Source organism: Brugia malayi (assembly GCF_000002995.4).
Source record: "Brugia malayi strain FR3 genome assembly, contig: Bm_v4_ChrX_scaffold_001, whole genome shotgun sequence".
In the NCBI taxonomy this organism is placed as follows: domain Eukaryota; kingdom Metazoa; phylum Nematoda; class Chromadorea; order Rhabditida; family Onchocercidae; genus Brugia; species Brugia malayi.
The window spans coordinates 20,155,220-20,171,443 of NW_025062479.1; the positions used below are offsets into that span (position 1 = coordinate 20,155,220).

Consider the following 16,224-nt stretch of genomic DNA (forward strand, 5'->3'; position numbering starts at 1 on the left):
CTATATGGAAGTTCCTTGAGTTGTACTAAAACTCTCAACATTCCTTTAAAACTACGTAAGAAACAACTTTACATTTCTCGGAAAAATTAAGGTATCATACGAGAGCTCACGCCACCATAAACAAAGCAGCGTGAAATTGATTAATCAAACCAAACCAAGCACACGGTAATAGATATTAAAACGTATTAGGAATGAAGAAATTTCGTCCAAAGTATAATCTTGAATATAATATATATATGCAGGGAACCCGAGACATTTTTAAAACCATCCTTCCGAATTATATTTTTCAACAGATTTCAAAAATTTTAAATCGATCATTAAAGAAATATCGCTTATACAACTAGGTACGTAATAAATATCAGTGATATTAAGTTGTTAGCAATTTGAATCAAAAATTTTGTTCTATAAGTTTAGCAATAATATCAATCATTTGAAGTATCTATATTAATTTCTTGCATCAATAACAGTACTAGCATCAGCAACACCTTTCGACACTAATGTTTGGCAATATTTGATAAAGTCAACGCTTAAGTTCGGTTAACTTATTCTTTTTATTGTGTTAAAGAGAAATTTATCCTTACTCATCACGGCATACAATATAACCTACAAACTTTCATCATTTCTCATAAGTGACCGTTCAAACTGACAATTTTCCTATCTCAACATATCTATACAAATTTTTAGAAAATTGTAATCACTTCTGCATGCCAAATGAATGGGAAATGTGAATTGCTTGGAGCAAGACCAAAAAAGCAGGTATTCACAAACAGAAAAGAACCAAACTGACAAAGTGAAATTGGAAAATTTTGATGTTGTTGTAAGCTTTTGAAAATTTTCAAAATGTGCTAACAATTTCAATATATATATATATATATATATATATATATATATATATATATATATAAATATTTATTTTCCAACTGTATTTCGTAATAATCTCAAATTAAAAAAAATAAAAATAAAATCCATACATAAAAGAAAATAAAAAAATAAAAATAAAATCTAATATGTACCTAATAATTATTTCCGACAATAAAATGCCACGGCCATGGATTTATGTCAAATAATGTAATGGATAAAATATCAATTTATGCTCACATCGACCAACCAAATAATAAATAACTGCATTATATATTATTCCTTAGGACCCTCAGAGACGCCCCAAATAACGTCACTCCGATTCCTTCCTATTTGAACAAATCAAATCTCCCGCCAAGCAAACAATCGTTATGAGAACCACGGCTATTTCTATAGCTTGGCAAGACTATTTGAATTCAAATTAATTTACGGACGACTTAAAATTAATTTGAAATTAACTAACAAACAATGTGAAACTATTATAAAGTGAAAAATGAAGAATACACTAGTATTTACAAAATATACCTACCAATATTTACAAAAAGATAACTGACATCAAATCTTACATTGCTACAATTTTCAACAAGTAAACAACTTGCAATGAATTCCACAAAACTGATAGCATAAACTGAAAAAAAGAGAATAAAAAAAGTGATATGTTAGAAATATCCTCTCATTCAAATTTTGCTTCTTCTATTCAGGTATTCTTCCTAAACTACTTTCCCGTTTTATTTCTTTTTTCATTTCTTCAATAACTCATCTTGGGTATGTTTTCTTTTGATAAACTCTAACCAACCAAATTTCTTTTCATTCTATTAACTTTTTATAGTTATTTTCTACTTCCTTACAAAACGAAAAAGGGACTTTCGAGCTTAATAACTTAATCTAATCTACTATTGTGAATGGGAGACAACACCCTACCCAATATAAAATGTATTGAAAAAATTACAAAAACATGAATAAATGAAAAAACAAATGGGTTATTACAACATTTAAAATCTTCTTAAAATAAATCGAAGAATTCGAAAACGTACAACCAATCGGCGTACTATAGTACGACAAAAGATGACAATTATAATAAAGAAAATAATGACCCACAGCAAAAAGCCATAGTTTTGCTGATTTAAATCTAGCTGATGCGTTTGTTCAATATCATTTTCTACATTCGCATCGAAGAATTGGATGATTTCATGAAGCTGTAAAGATTATAGGATCAAAAATCCGAATTTTTAAAAATGATACCTTAGATCTGTAATGTGAAACATAAATAAATAAATGATAACCTGCGCAGAAGTTAACTCATTCGAAAACTTATTCCCGTCTGGTAAATCTGAACGATCATCCTTCAAATGATTGCCACTTAAATCTCTGAAACAATATATGTATAAAATTAATATATGAATTGGGCAAATTCATAAAGGAGTAGATGAACAATATCTTTTGGATTCATATGTTTTTATTTATGTTAAATTCGCTTATTTAATTCTATCAAAAAATCATCAAAAATTCATATTAACTCGGTTACTGCGAAAAAATTTTGATTTGTTAATTTAAAATTTCTATTTCTTCACCAGTGCTTCCTTTTAAATGCTCCATGCTTTGACGAACGGCAGCACCATTAGGAAAAGTACTTGCATCACCCAAGCAAGTCTTCTCAAGTAATTTGCTCACATATTTATTTAATATGGTTTTTTAAAAGAATCAAATAAGACTTTGATTAGCACTTACGACGAAAGGGTGACGTTGGCGACCGGTTGTGAAATAGCATCCCACAAAATCCGACATTTAGGATCTTCTCGATATACTGGTTCAGCATCTGCCGAGATGCCCATTATAACCTATAACAGTTTTTGGTAGCAGATTATATTACGATAGTTCATTATCTCACCTTTTTAATTTCTCTAGGAGAAAAAGTGAGTATTCAATCAAATTCTAAGAAATTTTTATGACATTCACCAAAGTTATTATTCAAGAAAAAAAAAGACTTTAACTTGCATCTCAGGTATGAAAAGTTAACTTTCTCCTTACTTTCGAATATTTAGCGAAGTTCGAAGTTGTCAATCTTTTTGGAAGTGGTAAATTCTGCGAATGCTTCAAAGATAATACGGTACCAGCCTGTAAATAAGAAAATGACTTCAAAAACTATTCCGAAGGCATTCGTTGACTGAAACAGATGACGAAGATTAGTGTTTAATAATAGGTTCATTAAATGTCTGATCTACTAACCAAAGTTGAAGTCAAATTTTTCTTGAAATAAACTCAGTGAACTACACCTTTTTATCTAGGTTCATATTCAAATTAACCAGGACCATTAAGTAGGAGGTACAAGAGAGGAGAAACAGCAAGTTAAAAAAAAAACAGTGAATTATGTGCGAAGCAAAAAAGAAATGCAAATGCGTTTTAATTTATAAACAATAGCATTGTTAATATATATCTTATCTGTCTATATTTACGAGTTCCTCTTAGTATTCTAGAACATATAATGTAGCTCGGTAAAATCTTCCAATTAGTCATTTTCTAATATAGCAATGACGACGAAACGATATTATATGAATAAAAAACAACAATAAAAATACTAACAGGTACAAGTGACTGACGCAAACTTTCGATCAGATCACCTTCCAAAGCACTTTCAAGAAGCGCTTCTAATAAAAAGATACAACTCTTTGTATCCGATGTTGTGCCAACTTCAAGGCATGAGCTATCACCAAAAATTGCCACAAAGCCAGACCTAAACGTTATTAAAATATTAAAAAAATTCTAGAGACTTAAAGGGCAAGAACAGAGAGTAAGAAAAAATACAGCTTAACCTCGACATATATTAATAGAATATGTACTTCTAACTGAAAATTCCTACTGTCAAATTTTATTATGATATTATTATGATCTATAAAATAATTGTGCCTGATTTATTTATCTAATCAAATCTAGCAGGAAAAAAAGAAGTTCAGAACACAAAGAAGAAGAAGAAGATTCTATTTATGTTATTGATGTGTTGAAACCTTTGGAACTTGGCTCAACTCTTCAACTTAAAATAAGCACAATATTCCACAGTTTATCTACCACTTGAAATCTAGTTAGAATCTACCTTGATATGCCTCACGACATATGTGAATGCTTTCTTGGCTGTTTTACCGTATATAAATATTCCATATCATAGATTACCACATATTATCCCATATAAATAAACAATCCAGAGAATAATGAAATAAAACTTTGGAAAAATTTGTTGTTGAACTCTCAAGAGTAAAGCAATCTCACCATTTCAAGTTTATAAAATAAGCTCAGATAAGTGGTAAAACTGATTAAATGCAATGCTAAGAAGCCTTTTGAAGTGAATCAGACTCGAACTTACTTTTTTGATAAAGTATTATTTTTATAGTACAGGAAAATAGCTTCTTTATATAGCTGGTCAGTTTTTCTTTCTGATATCATTTCTTCACCCTAAAAGAAGTAATCTTACACTATCAAAATTTGACCTGCCTAAAACATTACGATATGCTTCTAATACCAATTTTTCCGAGATCTTTCCTAAAACTTCTAAAATGTCACAGTAAGGTAAAATCTTCAAAATAACCCACCAAATCGGTTAAATCTGATAACGCAATGAAAGCATGAGGTGGGGCATAAGATATTGATGTTCCTGACAGATATTTCACTGGTGTTTGCCCTACAACAGCAATACCATCCAGAACCTGCAAATCAGTTTTCTTTCTCTCAAACGAAGCAAAAAACGAAATTTTAATGCCTTAAGTAAAGATGAGAAAAAAAAACCAATTAAGGTTATCCGTCTTTGTGGTTACAAGCAACTAATTTAAAGCTAAAACGTAATTGCTAGTAAATACTTTTTTTCTCGATTTTATGCCGAACATGATCTTCCAAGATAAAAGAGAATCTTACATGAGCGCTTAATGAAATATTCCATTTCTTAAGAAGATCATTTAAAGCTGGTAAATTCGTCCCACCTGTTTCTGGTTCCCACCATTCTCTGAAAGTTTAATTAATTTATCGTTAATACAGAATCGTTTCCTACGAAAGTTTAATATTAGTGAAAGCTATTTGTATGCTTGAAAATTACAAATTTTTGCACGTGTTCTCGAAATCATGCAAGCAAATTCTCTGACAGTACAATGCTATTCCGAAAAAAATTTCAACTGCTAATTATCAGATTATACCGTAAAAATCTCCATGACTTGTTCGATATCAATGATACGATATCTTTGTGAATCAAAATTCCTCAATTCAACTCAAAATATATATAAAATTAACATACTTAGTGTTTTCATCCATAAATCGAATTTTGTCAATTACAGATGTATTGTACCAATCCGCAAAAATAATCAAATTCAGATTAGCGTTATTTACTTCATTATAAAGCTTTTGTTTTTCACTAGGGAAAAATTCATCCTCCGGATCAACAATTAAAAAAGCTGAATACTGGCTTAGATCCACACAGGTTAGAGGTTCGCCCAATACCTCAAAAATTGGCATGGTTTAAATTGACACGTAATTAAACCACCATTTAAAATATATATCACTTTTGTTCCACATACAAACACACAGCACCGCTAAATCAATTAATTTAAAATTTAAAAACTAAATTAAAATTCTCATTCATAAAGTACCTCAATGTAGTAACCACTGCTGCGAAGATGTTGATAGAGAGGTTTGAAATTAGTATGTGGATGGTCGGCATTCCAGTCTAATATATTCGTTTTATCACGTAAATCATCACGTGGAAAATATCCCGGTGGATAACGAATGTTTCGATACTGATCCCACAGCAACCGTTGGCTATAATGTTTCATTCTTGACTTTTCTGCTTCCCTAATTTACATTAAAATACTGTCTTCTCCCATCCTTCTTTAGCATTTCCTTTTGTTACTGTAGTGCTTTCAGTTCATACCTGATTTTAATCTTAACTTCATTCATTCAGTCCAATAAATGAGTAGTTAAATTTCAAAATAAACCTAACTATTGGTACGATGAAACATAAAGTTTTAAAAATCACCTCCTTGGAGGCGTTGGGATGATTCGAACTCGGATTGGAAAAGCTGCTGTTGAATACTTTTGCCCGCCTCGTTCTTCGGACTGCAATAAAACTTAATTTTTTAATTTTTCAAGAAATAAGAAAAAAAAAAAAAAAAAAAAAAACGGCACATGCATATGTGGTATAAAAAGGCAAAATTCAAATGCTCTCTAAAAATGTCTGTAACTAAGATTCATGCTTAATATTTTATCGATCGTGCTTCTAATTTGAGATTCCAAAAAAGATTCAGTTGCACTAAGATCAATTAAAAGTTCTGCAAAATAAAGCACACAAATTTACCACCACTGTAACAGTAATTCGTCCACTTGCAGTTCCATCATAATTACAACCATTTGGTACAACACTTACTGCAACTGCCATATAACCAGACCATGGCCATAAGAGATCAGAATATATTATTGAAACATTCAGCAAATCACCTTTTTCTTCCAGAAATGGCTCCCACATTGGCTAAATAATTTATTTCGTTATTTGCTAAAATGCTACATTTAATTCCGTTTAAATAGTACACATACCTCCGCCACTATTCGGCCAGATACACTCATCCCATTCACGATCGTAACCTGCAATTTTGTACGACATTGTAGTCATGGCGGTAGTTTTGAATTAATTTAGTAAGCTTTATTTCTCAACAGCAAAACTACTGTAAATAACCGTATAAAATATATGCATTATATGGCATCTTCCTGTATCGAATAACTTACATTAATGAAAGTCGGTATACCAGATGCATAAAGTGGCTGACTACAATATGGCCACATATAAGGACATTCATTGAAATCAATATACGGTGGAATGAAACTAAAATGATGTAACTGTCTTCTTAAATTATTTTATTTATAAAAGAAAAAAAAAAAAAACCTTTTAACTCTTAGCCTTATATGATACCCGGATGAAAAAATTTGCTGTCTTTTTCAATGCATGTTAAATTCAAAAAGGTACCAGTAAAATTTGGCATACTGCATTGATTCATATATGCCCTACACTTATAGTTTTTTTTTTTTTCGCTGAAAGAAAGGAGTTCAGCAAAAAGTTATCAATCTTTACAAATTAATACAATTATAAAGGTTACAGTATGATATACTTACATTTAGCTCATTATTTAATTTAAAATAGCCTAAATTCAGCCATGCATTAATTTAGAATATATGAAACGAAACAAAATTATCACGTGATTCGTGGAGAATATCGTCGCATGAACTGGAATGATGCAACAATGTTCATTTTACCAGCACCTTGTTCAAACATTGTTGCCACATTGGGAAGTCTGGTTGCACCCTCCACTAATGCCTGCTTTACAACTGCGGGATTCCATAAACGTTTATCTTCTATACCGCTGCAAATCTAATGAAAGCTAATCAATCAAAAAATTTTCAAGTGTCCATGTCCCATATTAGATTCTACTTGGAATTACTTAATTTCGAGATCCTCAAAAATTATTTTTTTCTGAACATAAATTTCTCCGACTTAAGAAAAAAAATATCCATCTTTTTGAAAACCATTTACGAAAAAAATAGTCCCTCATATAACAACTTACCTTAGCATTACAGCTACCGCTCCAGCAACTACTGGTGATGCAACAGACGTACCAGAAAGAGCACGGCAATTCCCATCTAACGCAGAACCATAGACTGAGGAACCGTAAGTAACTATATCCGGTTTAACTCGTCCATAACCACCTGCAGAAAACAAGAATTCTGTACATCGAATGAGTTTCTATTATTCAAAGCTTTAGAATGATTTTTTACGGGAAATCACCTCACCTGGTAGTTCCCAAGTGGTCATTCCACGTGAAGAAAAACGTGCAATTTTAGAATCAACATTTATACCACCAACACCAATAACATCCATTTGATCTGCTGGATTGTTCAAAGTGCTGAGAAATAACTTCTTAATGAGGAGTAAGAAAATAAACAAGCTTCCATTACATTCTCACTCCATATCATATTTATGCCAAAGTTTTAAGATTTGTCCGATATTTGTTCTATTCCATCTTTCAATTAAAAAAATTGGACATTCTTCCATCAAAAAGCTTAAAAAGTCTTACCCGAATTTTGGTCCATCATTTCCAATTGCTGAAATGAGAATAATTCCATTTGCGGTAAGTTCCCATACCTTATCCATAAATGGAACATCAGTAAAATCCGGACCACCAATGCTGGAAACAGTCAAATTATTGTTCATTTTACTTCATATTATTATTTCCAAATACATTTTGGAACTTTAATACAAAATCAAAGACTTTTTTTCAAATTCCACTTTACTTTTTTCATTCTATTCAACGACACATGGAATTACCTAAGATTCAGAACATTTATGCCTCGTAATATGGCATGGTTGAAAGCATCAAGAAACCATGAAGTAAATGAAACCTGAAACCAGACACTGCATATAAAATCTTGTAAAAGTTCTTTGTTGACATGAATTTTTTTGATAAGCAGGACAATTATCAGGCAAGTATATAAATTTATAGCTGTTTTAACTAAAGAAAAGTTAGCAGTTAATGAGAATGCAACATAAAAAACTATCTGGCAAGCTTAAACATTTACAAATGCATCAAATAATAAGCATTTAATAAGCACATTCATAAAACAATTTGATCCATTGATTTCGGAGGAATCCTAAAACTAACTTGTTTCTTTGTAAAGACTTTATAAGCATAAATGCTAGCAGCAGGAGCAAATCCAACACATCTATGATCTGAACTTGCAATTAGGCCAGCAACAAAAGTACCATGCCCAAGGCCTAAATTGTAACAAATTGTTTAAACCATTTTATTTTAAACTCATGAAAAAAAAAAAAAAAAAAAAAAAAAAGGATAACATTTGCTATAATCACCATCATCAGCAGTTTTCTCGTTTGTCCAGTCAGTACGTTCGACGATTTGTCGGAAATGTGGATGATGTTTACCAAGGCCTGTATCAAAAACTGCAACCTTTACACCTTGCCCTAAAACATTTTGCCACTAAGATCTAGTAATACTACTAAAAATATTTTACTACTACGAACTACTGAAATTAGCATAGTTTCTCTACTCACATATGAAACGCCTAATTTGTAACATATTCCAGTATTACAGAAATCATCAAGCTTGTCTTAATTACTAAAATCAGCAGGTTTACTATCACGGAGACCTGCTCCATCATGAACGTACTGCTATCGACGTTATTGATTTTATAAGACATTTAGAGTTCGTATATTCTGAATAAACGCACAACAGCAAAACTAATCATTAAAAAAAAACCATCATTATATATATTCTTATCTGCAGATCACACAAAAAATTTAAAACTTTATTTAAAAAATATAAAAGCTCGAAAAGCTTAAAAACACCTTTATATCCCATATCCCATAGCTTATCAACATCAAGTAGCTTAGTAACATGATGAATTTCAATATCACCAGAATATCTTCGACTTAATAATTGTTTTTTAGGTAATGTTGCCGTGAAACGATTATTGCTTGCAACACGTTTTGTATGAATGGACTGTTGCACTAACTGTACAAAGGTTGTTGAATTCCATGTTGATACCTAAATGTTTGCATCAGCATGAAGTTAGTCAAAAAGTAATAATGCTTTCAACTAATTTCAAGCTGATTATTCTTCTCGGATCTTATTCACCATTTAACAATTTATGTATAAATCTGAAATGCTTATGAATTCAAATTAATTTTAAAGCAGCTAAAATTGAAAATATTTACAAATATAAAAAAAAAATGTAGAAAAAAAAGTGCTACCTCGACAACATCAAAATCGCTCAATAAAATAGGCCTAGGTTCGACATTTACCGTTATTTCTGTTGCTTGCTTAATTATGTCATAACGAATGTTCGCTGTATAATAACCATCATATGTTACGATGTATGCTGTAATTTTAAATCGTTGAATCAATATTCGAGGGAAAATGCATTGAAATACTTAAATGATTATTCAAACCCCAAAATTCAATTCTTGAAACACTTAACGATAAGCATGGTACAATTATTTTTTTACAATTGGATTCGATCATTAATCAGAATTCTCTTGGAACTTTCTTATTTATCCATTCTCATGTTTGGTTTGTTAGGCAGATTGTTAGATCACCAATATTTACTCAAAAAAGAAGAAAATTATTCAATTTGAACAGCCTAACAATACTATTCAACTCGACTCTATACTACTTTTTCTTTTTTCGCCCTTTTTTTTAATAGAATTATAATCCAATGCACTAAAAAAAAAAAGGACTCAGACATAAAATAATAAACGAACATGCTGACTCGATAATCGAACACGATGAGAGGATAAAATGATTATGAATGGAAATTAGTATGATGCATGATGCAATCCAACAAGTAAACATCAATTTCTATTTTCAAAATAAAATTGTTCGTTTTTTTTTCTCTTCGTTATCATTGACCTTAATCAATTCCTTTGCTCCAGTACTTCGATACTGAGATTCAACCACAATTCTGAAGTTATAATTTAAAGTAGTTATTTCGTTTAACCAAATAATCATGGAAAAACATTGCTGTTAACTGAAAAAAAAAACTGAATAGATTCCCTTGATTCAGATGTTGAGCTGACTGTTTTATGCAAAACCTGTTATATTACCTAATAAATTTTTACGTACAAATTTCCAGACTTGGAAGCAATTAACGGTAGATTGGTCTTGATAACAAAGTCTTTACACGTTTCAGATCTATATTAACAATACTGATAATTCTTAGGTTTGAAATATAGAAGTCAGTTTTTCCTATCATTATCACTACTAACTATATTACTGTTATCATTTCCAAATATCATCTAAAGTAAATATCCCATAAATGTTCACAACCATCTCTTAGTGCCAAATATCCATAACATAAATTGTTGATGACCGTCTAGCATTCCTTTCCATTCCACATATGTTTCTCTCGACAAAATATTCCCGAACTTTTATGGTCTATTTATACAAAAAAACATATATACAAAAAAAAAAAAAAAAATGAGCTTTAACTTTACTTTCTTTTTCCATTGCAACATCTAATCTTTTCCGGATAAACAACATTTGGCTATTACTATTTTGAATAAACAACGCTTGGTTGCTATCCAACATGAAACAGTGTGGGAAACAGAATACACGCATTTTATTGAGGTTGAACGAAATGAACACGCAAACATACTACACACCCACATATGCTTATGTACATACGTACATACACATATACACACACAAACACACACGTAAATAAATATAGATTATATACATACAATGATAAATAAAATCCTGAGAAATCTGAAAGAATATTTTGAAAAACTAGTCCATATTCATACGAATATACAATTATCGTTTTGCTGTATCGTTTTCTTTCCCTTTTTTTCTCTCTCTCTTCTGCCATGGCAAGCAAACAAAAGATGTTCCAGAACTTAGGAAATTTTAACTGGACATTCATTGCAGCATTGTTGTGACTCGTTAACATCAACGATCCAAATATCGTCAGAAGATGAATTCCCGAAGTTTCCATAGGTAAAGAAGATAATGATTTAATGTACTCCAATGACAGGCCATTGAAAACCTGCCTACCAAAGATTCGAATAAATAAATTCCACTAATGGCTAACAAATGAATTCACAAGGCAGTAGAAGTCACGGCAAAATGAAACAGAGTATAATTCGAATGACAGCTGATGTCATGTAGTTCAACACACATAAAATGCATGAGTAAATCAAGCATTTTTCCAATTTAGAGAAAATAGCAGCCAAAATGAAAAGAAAAAACCAACGGCATATAAAATTCATGAAACACTACATGTTAGCAACAATGATAACCTAATCATATAAAAAATTTTGTCACCAAGTACTATACGCTAATAACAATGATAGCCTATATCAAGAAGGAAAATGAATATCAGGGAATAATTTAGCTTCCGCTGCTTAAGCAAATTTTAGGTCAGCAAATTAGTATAAAAATGGTCTCAGATAAACTAACCAAACTTCACATTTGCATTCTCTCTATCCATATAACGGACTAAAAAAAGACCACAATATGCAAATGGTACTGTTAAATGTCCCAATGAAAAACGAAAGTGAGCAGAAATTTAAGCCTAATAATATGGGTGACTGAACTAACAAGAGGATGAGGATATATTCTACTGCAAACATTCTTCACAAATTCAAATTTGCAGAAAACATTTAATACTTCAAGAAAAATCAGCAAACCACAAATAACCAAAAATATTCCTGAAGCACTGTTTTTTTTCTAAAATCATACTCTAAATCAAGCATAGTAATTCCATATATGCGGACGAAACTGATAAAAACAAAACAAAATAAAAAAAAAAAAATCATGTTTCATGGGTAGCGACTTCATTATCCTTCCCTGAAGATTTAGACATACTTCATTTGCCGATGCAATGTTCGTTCAGAATTTGTGACATTGCCGCATGTATGACATCTGGACATGATACAAAACAGCAACGACTTTCGTCACCAATAACTTGTTTAACTTCCTCACGCAACGACATTTTTGCACCAACAAATATGGCCAAAACACCCTAAAATTTAAAAAAAAAAAAACATAAGCGGCTCATTTGAATCTTGCTTATATAGCTATATTTCCAGTAACTGACACACTCTAGTAAATGGTCAGCAGGTGCAGCACCATTACTGTAAGGCAAATCTGGAAGAAAATGAGGAAGAAATTCCTTTCAATACAGTCTACATTTTATTATTAGCAGTGATTTATGGGTTTAAAAACGACATTAAGATTAAACTCAAAGATTGAAAAATCCAATAGATTGCATTGCTTATTTTATCACTGCACAAACCCTTACATTTCTATTGCATTCTAATTGTGCTTTACATATGCTAGAATACTGGTAAACACCACAAATGCTATTAATAAAAATGAAGACAAATTCATTATTCAATTCTTTCAAAAATCATTCATATATAATGCACATATATTCAGCTCTATTTTTTAAGCTTTAATCAGCGTTTTTACGTTCCAAATATAAAAAAAAAAGATAATGAAAAAGAATCTTACATCCGGATTTTGTTTTACTGCTTGTCGAACCATTGGGATATCCGACAAAGTGTCGCCGCAAATCAAAATTTTCCCCGGTGACTGCAGTGAATCGCCTAAACTTTTTATCAAACGCTCTACACCATTGCCCTTATTCCATATTATTCCCGAATTGTGTGCAACTACTTCAACTTCTAATTCTGTGGATGGATCAAATACCAAAATCTGAAAAACGACGCCAGTCTGTATTTGTGTGGAAAAATCATGAGCTGAACTTTTGAAATTATTTGATGAAAAAATGAAAAGTAACAACGAATAGATAAGCATAAGCTATTCTGCGTATTAATTAAGTCCATCTTTGCTGCTTCATAAATATTTTCCACTTGGATTGGGATATCGAACTTCAAACAGCTAACCTGACTGTTAGGATCTACGCGATGCATCCGTTCTTTTACAGCCATTTGATATCTGTTGGATAATTCAGAAGTTACGTGATGGCAAACAGTTTGGACACCTAACGTTAATCTATCCACTTTTCGTTGCACACCACTTCCAACAAGTGCAAATGGAGCGTAATCGGAGGTATGCAACAAATCTTTCATCTGAAATGGTTTAATCAGCTTTATTGCCCCTTTACAATTCACAAAAACCAATGAACAACGTAAAATGATGAATAAACTGAACTGTAAGGAAGAACAGATAAAACTTTTTCTGTAACAAAAAAAAAGTTTCAGAAACTTAAAACAAAATCAGCTGTAAACCTCATCATCTAAACGCTGCAATGCGTTGAAACCTTCATCCGTAATACCATCTTGATGAACAACACGTTTTCCAGATAGCCACCATTCACGACCCCAAGAACCGCTGAACATTACAGGACCATCAATTGGCATGGCTGTTAGATCAAGTATACCGGGTCCACGCAGTGGTCCTGCTGTTAACACTGCGCTAATACGAGTAAAAGAAGCTGCGAATCGTGTCATTCCAACTGCACTATACACAGGCTATAAAATAGAATTTGAGAAAAAGAAAAGAAAGTTCGTAAATTAGAATCTCCTGAGCTCTAGATTCCGTAAGCTCTGAGTTAAAATTTCGTTACTCGCATCAATGCAATCTTTTCATCCTTCTTTATTTAGATGGAAAAATTAACGTTCGTGTATAATCACCAATCAAAATTTGTTCCAAAGAATTCTCCATTCACAACCATCTGCATAAACTGACTACAAGGTAAAATCAATGATTTCCTAAAAAATTACCTGAAGATTTGTTGCATATTGCGAACAATAGTCTTTCATTGTACCATCCCAATCCGTGATAAATATTGGTTTCTTACCGGTAATCGCTTCCGAACTAATAAATGTTTTGAGAAATCTAAAAGAAACATTATTTACTAAACTTCCTTTTCAGAAATAAGTCCCACCAAACAAAAGTTTAAAACATATAAGAAATAGCTTAGCATAAAAGACAACAAACAATACCAGAAACTTACTTCACAGTATCTTCATATTCCTTCAAAAATGTTTCTTTGCCTTTCGGGTGGTAATTTGCAAGGATTGAAAATAAATCAACTCGAGACATTATGATTGGCCACAATAAGTTTGGTTCTTCTCTTCGGATATTCATCAATGCGTCAAGATATTTCAAATCTTTCTGCAAATAAGATATCTCCCAGAGATTATATAACGCGCTGTTTGCGAAAGATGTTCTCATATTCGCGAAGTGACTTTTTTTTATTTTTGCAAATGATAAGAATATCTTTCTTTGCAAGTTTTAATAAATCACAGAGTATATTCCGAATAGAAATGTTGATAACTAAATAAAAAAAATCAACAATGATGCAATGAGAACTGAACAATTTAAAGCTATAACAGTTATAACATTTTAACACTTAAAAAATATATACTTCAAGGCCTCTTGTTTCATCTCCGATATTTACACTCAATTTTGTCGTAAGTGTACACATCTCACGTTGGAAAGAATGCGTCTGATTGTCAGTTAGCTTTTCATAAGCTCGTTTTAATATCTCAACATCATCCTTCGTCAAATCCTTTTCATTTAGCAATGCAAATACTATCGCACGTCGCGTTTCTTGCATCTGGAAGTGCGGATTACAACAATAACCGGTTATAAATATAAACACTGTCACTATATAAGAAGGTTCTCAAAATTCATCACTAAGCAAGTGTGTTGCTATCTGAAGAGTGAGCGATACTAAATCTTGGAAATCCTCCATAATTACCACCAAATTGCATGACTATTAAAGTGCTGACTGCAAAAAAGATGAACAGGATACATGAAACTTTGAAAAGCATGAAACCTTATACATGAGATTCTTAAAATCATCAACGGTTTGAACATTATCATTATCGATTACATCAGGTTGCCCCACTAATAATGATGAATTTTGCTCCGCGCTTTTATCAGTTCCTGAAGAGTATATTATTCACAGTTAAAGATAAATACTGCAAACCAAGATCTGACTGATTTGGTAAGTACGCGCTCACAAGAACAAAAATTAATCTTCAGTTACTTGCCAAATAATGTTGAAGGAAAATTTAACTCGTCTTCTTCTAACCTTCTCCTAATCCAGCCTTTCCGTCTTCATCACCCATTCATTACAACAACTGTTGCGGTCTAGATATCACATCTTTAAATTAGCTATTTTCAAAAGTTTCAACAATTTAAGTGCCTGCGTATTATGCAACATATTAACGGGATTAAGAAACCGAAAGAGTTCAGTAAACTTACTACACAAAGCAACTGTAGTTAACCACAACAGTCATCAGACATTCATTTTTTTGACTTAAAATATTTAAAAAAAGAAAAAAAAAAAACGCAATAAAAGGAGAAAAAGCTATCCAGAAACACAATTACATTGCATTAATAACTTCAAAAGAAGATCATGTAACATAATTAAAACGAACAAACCTGATTCAAGTGTTTCTTTCCCTTTTCCCTCCACTTGCTCATCTTTTGCTGCTTCATTTTTTTGCAACTTGGAACTTCTTTGCTTCCCTTGATCTGTAACCGTTTCCGTCATTAAGTACCCTCACACGAACGTCTTCTGACGCCACCCTACAAAAACAAAAAATTAAAATTAATTCAGCGAACAAAAGCTGGAATTTGAAAAGAAAAGAATCGAACATTGTTTGTTTGTATACGCTTACTTATATAAAACATGACTAAACATTATAAATAAACTGATATATTAAGAGCCTTCCCATCTACATACTGCAGTCATCAAGTAGTCCGCTGAATGAATACAGTGATTCCATAATCCTGATAAAGAATCAAAAGTGAATGATAACTAAAGACAAGAACAAAGATTCATATG

General features: G+C 31.6%; 2 protein-coding genes across 2 annotated transcripts; both read right to left on the reverse strand.

Moving 5' to 3' along the window:
- Positions 1-1,850: 1,850 nt before the first annotated feature.
- On the reverse strand, positions 1,851-10,247 carry Bm7860 (Membrane-bound transcription factor site-1 protease precursor, putative; the record flags this gene model as incomplete). The annotated part of the gene is made up of 24 exons (XM_001893175.1): positions 1,851-2,054; positions 2,142-2,226; positions 2,587-2,696; positions 2,887-2,973; positions 3,439-3,589; positions 4,214-4,302; positions 4,440-4,553; positions 4,759-4,846; positions 5,132-5,334; positions 5,484-5,652; positions 5,870-5,949; positions 6,188-6,358; positions 6,424-6,471; positions 6,613-6,709; positions 7,080-7,244; positions 7,446-7,587; positions 7,672-7,784; positions 7,956-8,066; positions 8,207-8,280; positions 8,541-8,653; positions 8,747-8,857; positions 9,242-9,440; positions 9,647-9,774; positions 10,157-10,247. The coding sequence occupies 24 exons, from the start codon at positions 10,245-10,247 to the stop codon at positions 1,851-1,853; spliced, it is 2,943 nt and encodes a 980-aa protein (XP_001893210.1).
- Positions 10,248-12,264: 2,017 nt separating this feature from the next.
- Bma-gob-1 (trehalose-6-phosphate synthase, putative) lies at positions 12,265-15,930 on the reverse strand (the record flags this gene model as incomplete). Its single annotated transcript, XM_001893174.1, has 9 exons — positions 12,265-12,420; positions 12,912-13,115; positions 13,307-13,492; positions 13,652-13,894; positions 14,147-14,261; positions 14,380-14,540; positions 14,794-14,985; positions 15,208-15,317; positions 15,819-15,930. 9 exons carry the CDS (start codon positions 15,928-15,930, stop codon positions 12,265-12,267), a joined length of 1,479 nt encoding a protein of 492 aa, XP_001893209.1.
- Positions 15,931-16,224: the final 294 nt, after the last annotated feature.